Source organism: Podarcis bocagei (genome assembly GCF_964188305.1).
Source record: "Podarcis bocagei genome assembly, chromosome: 2".
Taxonomy (NCBI): domain Eukaryota; kingdom Metazoa; phylum Chordata; class Lepidosauria; order Squamata; family Lacertidae; genus Podarcis; species Podarcis bocagei.
In genome coordinates this window covers 44,966,135-44,973,055 of record NC_138126.1, presented here as the reverse complement: position 1 = coordinate 44,973,055, position 6,921 = coordinate 44,966,135, and the positions used below count along the sequence as shown (strand labels likewise).

At 45.1% G+C, this 6,921-nt stretch overlaps 1 protein-coding gene across 3 annotated transcripts in view; it reads left to right on the top strand.

Moving 5' to 3' along the window:
- The first annotated feature begins 1,338 nt into the window (after nt 1-1,338).
- The window catches only part of TXNRD3 (thioredoxin reductase 3), a 28,344-nt gene continuing 22,761 nt past the window's right edge, over nt 1,339-6,921 (top strand). For 2 of the 3 annotated variants that reach the window (XR_014005120.1, XM_081184180.1), the window contains exon 1: nt 1,339-1,574. Coding sequence is in view for 1 of the 3 variants with exons in the window: in XM_081184180.1 (XP_081040306.1) it covers nt 1,452-1,574 (123 nt within the window). In the remaining 2 variants the exon portion in view is untranslated. Of the gene's footprint in view, nt 1,575-1,648; nt 1,865-6,921 lie in introns of those variants that run through there. The other variant, XM_081184181.1, reaches the window with a different exon arrangement.

Here is a 6,921-nt window from a genome sequence, read left to right as displayed (position 1 = left end):
ACCTCCTGCATCAGGAGCCATGCTTCACAATGTCAGTTGCTGGAATACAACAGCAAGACGATTGCTGGATCAAGCCAATGACCCATCTAGTCCAGCATCCTGTTCTCACCCAGCAGCCAACCAAAGGCCTGCGGGAAGCACACAAGCAGGACCTGAGCACAACAGCACTCTGTCAGCTGATATTCACAGGTGGAATGCCTCTGACAGGGGAGGCAGTGCACAGCCCTTGTGGCTAGCAGCTGCTGACATAGCCCTCCAGGTTGGTGGCTGTCACCGCCTCTTGTAGGAGTTCCACAGCTCATGCATTGTGTGAAAAAAGAGATTCAAAGAATCTTAAGAGTTAGACGGGACCCATGGGTCTTCTAGACCAGGGATGTCCAACTCCCAATCGACTGCGATCTACTCACAGTATAAAAAAACTGGCAGTGATCTACCCATTGTCATAAAAAGACTGGCAATGATCTATCTAAAGTTGTTGGGGTTTTTTTGCTTTTTTGTAAGGAGATCGCTGAGGGGCCAGAGATCAACCAGGATCTCCCAGGAACACCCCACAATCTACCAGTAGATGCACCTTTTGGACATGCCTGTTCTAGACCAATGAAGGAATCTCAGCTAAAGCATCCATGACAGATGGCCACCCAACCTCTGCTTAGAAACCTCCAAGGAAGGAGCGCCCGCCACCTCCAGAGGGAGTCCCTTCCACTGCCGAGCAGCTGTCAGAAAGTTTTCCCTTGTAACTTGAAGCCAGGGTGCTTTACATAATATTTATATGCATCGCGAAACTTCCAGCATTCAGCTTCGTCGAGTCTGAAAGGCGCTATGACAGAGCAAATGAAACTTTTGTCTACTTTCCCCATGCCCCTTTTCTTGACACGAAGAAGTCCTATATGATGCAACCTTTCATCACAGGGAAACTTGCCACATCCCCTTGGTCATTTGGGTTGCCCTTTTCTGAATCTTTATTATTGGTATTAAGAGAGATTCCACATTTGGGTTGACGGAGGGAAGAGAGTGCGAGCCGAGGAAGGTCTTTTGCGGTCTCCTCGAGAGTAACCCTTCATTTCACAACTGCGCAACACGGGGTAGGGAGAGGCAGGAAAATCTCTGCGCGGCGCCAGAATCCTGACCTCCCTTCCTCTCCTGTTTTGCTCAAGGGCCCATCCCTGGCGGGGGCTTATCCTGCTCGCCCACCCCGAGACAGGCCGAGGGGTTCAATCGTCCCTCTCCCGCCTCCTCTCCAGGCTCCTTCGCGGGCCCGCCCGCTCCCTTGAGGGCGAAAGCGGAGAGGGGCGGAGTCGAGGGCCGCCCCCACTGCCCATGCGCAAGCAGGGCGAGCGAGTTTACCGCCTCAGCAGCAGCCGCTGCTGCTGCATTTAGCCATAGCGGCTCATCGCCGCAGACGCCGCCGCCGTCTCTTCTGCTCTTCCTCAGGCCAGAGAAGCCAGCCAGCCATGCCGCCTCCGGGTCAGGTCCGGATGCCGGACTGGGACGCCCTGAAGCTCCGCGTGCGGAGCCTGATCAGCTCCCACCGGGTCATGATCTTCAGCAAGAGCTACTGCCCCTTCTGCAGGAAGGTGAGGCGCGGAGGGAGGAAGCGGGCGTCGCCTTGGCAACGACCCCGGCAAGGGCAGCGGGGGCGTCGGAGGCCCGAGGAGGCCGCGCTGCCCGCCGCCGGGAGAGAGGGGGAACTAGGCCCCCCACCTCTCGAGGGAGCGCCTCTTCACAGCGCAGGCTCGCGCCGCGGTGGGAGTGAGGGGCAGGGGGCACGCAGACAGGGCCCTGCTGCCTTCAGTATCCGCGGAGACGCCCGCGCATCCTCCTCACCGGACAGCCCGCTCCCTTGAGGCTTGGCTGAGGTTGCGGGGTGAGTGTCCCGGAGTGGCTCCATCAGGGTCGGCTTTGTGAGCGTCGAGTGACCAGAGCCTAGCAGGAGTGGCGAGGGGCTTCGACCGCCCTCTGCCTCGGTGGATTTTATTGGTTTATCTAATGGCATTCCTATTGCAGTCACCTTTTCCTCGCCCTCCTCGTTCTTGCAAGGCTATCCAGATGCTTGGAAAGGCTGGTGCGAATTCTAATCTGATTCGGTGTTTTAACTTATTGTATGCGTTAATGAGACCTCCGGCTATAGGGGCAATGCTGTATATAAATTCAATTAATAGTAATAATAATGTGTAGCAGTTTCCACCCCCCCCCCCGGTTTTATGGTTTTATCTTTTTGTAAACCGTTCTGAGATCTGCTTGCAAGCAGGCTGCGTATAGGTTTTATGAAATAAACAAATAGGTTTAATCTCCCTTGCCAGCTCTGTGAGGTAGGTTAGGCTGAAAAGCGGTGTCTGGGCCAAAGGTCACTCAGTGAGCTGCATGGCTGAGTAGGGATTCATTCACGCTCTTGCCTCTGACACACTAACCACTACACCATACTGTCTCTCGATGTTGACCTGGTATTGCTTTATTGGGGGAAAGGACGCGATTCAAGGTGGGCCTGAACTAGAAGTCCGAGTCTTCATAACCCACTGCCCTTCTGCTTCTTTTTCAACTTTAATGCCAGGGTTTCCTAATTAATTACCAAACGGACTAAAATTTTAAAGATGCTGTTTTGGAACGAAACCTCATTGAAATAACAGACATCTGTCCAGGATCAGACTTCAGATCTGTTTGTAGGTCATATGTCTTTGATCAGTTTGTGGAATCCTGACTTACTTTATGTGTTAGAGGTGTGGGGCATAAGATTGGAAATAGAAAAGGCAGTAAAACCAGTATCTATTAAATAGGGATTAAATGTGGTGTTTTTTAAAGACATATTTGGGACCTGTAGCTCAAAATAAGTTCACTTCAGCTGACTTGAAGATAGCTCAGCTGTGTTAGGCATTTAACTGGCTAAATCTGTCATTCAGGGCAAATACGTTTTGATCATCAGAAGTCTGTTAAATCTTTTCAGTGGGGATGAAGAGCCTGAAGTAATCGTAGGGTGGTAAATTAATAATAATAACAATAATAAGATTAATTAAGGTGTGTATTTTTCTCTCCCTTTGGTGTGTCAGGCGCCCACATCAGAGCTTTTGAAATAAAGGCTTCCCTGATGGAACTAGGGATGGGCAACAAGTTGAACCACAAGAGACAGTCTCTAACTTTATCTTATGTTTGTGGCTGCAGCTAATATGTATGCTTTAAGCAGATAAGCTGATGATTAAAGCTTCTTCTTTAATATGATCATGAGGAACAACAGATCAGTTAGATGACATGTTCATCTCTGATTACTTGTGCACTTTTTGACATGTCACTGGAAATGGAAGTTTTGTATTAAGAGATTTGTATGATTTAATTGGTTTACTAGTCAAAATATTGCTTATGGACCACCATAATGTTTTTAAGTGTGGTTAGTTTTTGCATGTCACATTGACATATAAAGGAAAGGCTGGGGAAAAGAGGAAACAGAACTCTGTGTTGAGCAAGTGCTTTTTCCTGGCCCTGTACAGCTCTTACCCTCTGTATGGAAAGTCATAACTGGTCCAAATCAGGAAGCAATCTAATACCAAAAATGAGTCATAGCAGAGCTAAAAAATTATATGGGTAAAAGATCATATGTTCTTCTTGAACTAGTTGTCAAGACTGAGTATGAGTATAGGCTACTGTGTGTTGAAATCCCCTTCCACTACCAGAAAACAATCAAATAACATAATAGTAAGCAATTAGGGAGCTGAAGTGAAATGTTGATAGTGAATTAACACAAGTAAAACCAGGTAATAGTTATCTAAATAATAGTAAAGGCGCAAACCAACAATAGAGTGAGAAGGTAAATGAAGATTTCTGGGTTGGAAAGGGGACTTGTCGAGATTAGGAGACTATGTGGCTCTAGATACATGGTACTTTTTTAAAAAGCTGGTGATTGTTTTTTCGTGCAGCATTATTTGGCTAACCATATAATAAAATCAAATATTCTGTTTTCCCCCACTGTCAGTTACAGTAAGCTGATTTTCAATGTATAAGGAAAAGGCACAAAAATATAAAGTATTGAACCCAACAGACAGTTATTTGGTTGGTTAGTTCAAAGGAGAGAATTTCAATCAATCCCTTGTTAGGGTTTAACAATATAAATTGTGTCATTTATAATTAGCGTATAATACATTGTACTGCTTGGTATATTTATGAAAGGCTGTATTTAACATCACGAGAAGAAGGCATCACGAACAACAGTTCTTTCCCATCCCCTCCTATTCCTGAGCATTCATTGAAAACCTTCTCTGTGGGGTTTAGGGGAACCAACTCAACGTTATGGGCTGTGTCTTATGATGCTGTAGTCACAGGCATGTCCAAAGTCCGTTTTGGGGGCCTAATCTGGCCCGCAGGTCTGTTTAATCCTGCCCCTGTAGCAGTTTATTTCCTGGGGTAAAATCCTAAGAAAAGCTGAACAACTTCAACCCTAAGAAAACCTGAACAACTCCAATCCTAAAAAAGGTCAACAATTTTGGTCGGCCCTTTAGTCAGCCCCCACGGCCCTTCACTTCATCAAATCTGGTCCTCTTTGAAAAACGTTTGGACACCACCAGGGGGAAAATAGCTTACTCCTGAGATCTTTGGGCGAGTGTTGCAGTATTGCTTTGCCTAATTTGGGGTGATTCCACCTCCCGTTGTAACCTTGTTAAGACACAGCCCACAGTGTTGGACAATTTTTCTTCCCTAATCCTGTTGGGGATGGGGGATGGGCAGGGAGGGAAAGATTGGTTGCATAAGGTCCCTTCCGCTTTGCATACACAGGGTTGTGGGTTCAAATGTCAGCATCACCAGCTACTTCTGGGAAAGATCCTTGGAGATGTGCTGCCAGTTGGTGTAGACAATACTGAGCTAGATGGACCCAGTGGTCTGATTCATTATAAGGTGGTTTCCACTAGTGTGTGGCTGGCTGCTTTGAATCCAGGGAGTTGGCCTTTCTATCCTTTTTTTTACTTTCTCTGTAGTAGTATAGCCCAGGCCTGCAGAGCTTCATGTTGTAACCATTTGGCATATTCACTGATAGGCTAGTCATCTTGGATGATAAGTATTGGAGCATTGGATGTGGCTTAGAGGTCATTGCTGGCTGCTGGTTTTACCTCTGTTCTAATTATGGATGTTTGTTAGTTTTAACATCTGCTGTTGGTTATAGCTTCCGCCACTTTGTAAGTTCTGTTATAGGTAAAGATATAAAATACCTTTGAATGCTGGGGGTGAGACATTCCCTCCGCCCCAGAACTGATGCCGTATTGAGACAGGTAGATACATGGCTGGATTGGCTGCTTACATGGCATATTCCTGCAGAAAGCAGGTTTGAACTCCCATCAGCTGATGGGTGTGGAGTTCAAATCTGCTTAGTTTTGCTGTGCAGCAACTTCCCCACAAGGAAGTCATTGGCACAGCTGATCTCCGCAGAAAATGATGAGCAGAGAGTTCAGTCCTGCTTTGTTTGGGTGCACAAGTGAACTTGTGAACTTGTGCAACCTATCCCTGCAGAAAGGATTGAACTCCATGCCCACCCGTCCCACCCACCTGTCAAAGTTGGGCCATGGGAGGTGGGGAGTTAAAGATAAAGCCTCCTAGGCCAGAAAGCTTCTCCACTCCTGGTGTAGACAATATTGACCTAATCAGTTAAGACAGCTTCCTCTGCTACACCTGTGAAGCCAAAAGGTCAGATAGAATTATTGTAATAAACGTATATGAATTATGACAGACTTTCTCTACAGAAAACATACACATATACTGGGTGATGCCCAGTGTGGGTCATGCTTGAAGTAGACACATTGAAATCAGTGGACTAGTACTCAAATTTTATCTTTGGTAAGTCATACTGCACAAACCGCTTATTCTAATCACTGTAGCACATTCTTGTTTTCTGAGGTTGTGATAAACAGGCAAATACACAATCACAAACAGTCTGGAAACTTGAGATTCGTGAAAGGATTATTGCATATGCCCATCAAATTCAACAGCAGTTTTTTAGCATGCCTGTAGGATGCCTGCCGGGCACCTTCGTTGCATATCTTTAGGCGCCAGGCAAAAATGTATCTCCATAACCAGGCCTTTGGCTGATTTAACATTCTGTGGCCTTTTAAATGTGTTTGTGAGAGGGGTTTTTTTGGTTTCTTTGTGTTATTTAGTGTTTTCATTTTGTATTTTTAAGTTGTAAACTGCCCTGTGATATTTGGATAAAGAGTTGTATAGGAATTTAATAAATAAAGTAAAAATAATAGTGCATATATGAATATAAATATGTGTGCATGCATGCATATAATTAGTATCCAAGTCAGCATAATTTATGTTACAAAATCCTAATTGGCTCATAAAGTAGCAGTCATGGGAGCCAGCTAAGTAGCTACACAGCAGTTTTTAATGTAGGTGAACTGGTTTAGAAAAACAAAAAGCAAATCAGATGCCAAGAATTGTTCTGGAAAGTAGAGTATCACACCAGACTCTCTTAATCGTACTGTTCATTTAAACCACCACAGTAGCTGCTTCTGTTGAATATTACACTAGCAATATTTACAATAAATTATCATTTTATGAGAGAGGAAATAATTCAAGGGTAAAATAAGCACTTGGCAAATGTTCCTATGTAGTTTTTCCTTAATATTGGGCCTGCAGCTTGTGGCCCAGAAATTATGGATTTGTTGAAGGGACTTGTTCCCATCCGCTTGGTGCCTAAATGCACCCTTGTTAACATCCTTAAAATGGTTAAGAAGAAATAAGAAGCAGGAATTGCTTATTACTAAGGCTAAGCCTTGATGATATCATCACCATCACTCCAGCATTTGCAATTGCCTCATAATGTAGCACTAGTCATTTGGGCACCTAACCAGTTCCATTTTACATTGCACAGTTTCATCCTAGTGGGCGGATGAGAATAAAGAAGGGTGGGTTTTTGTTTTTGAAAAAAAAATATTATTTAAAACC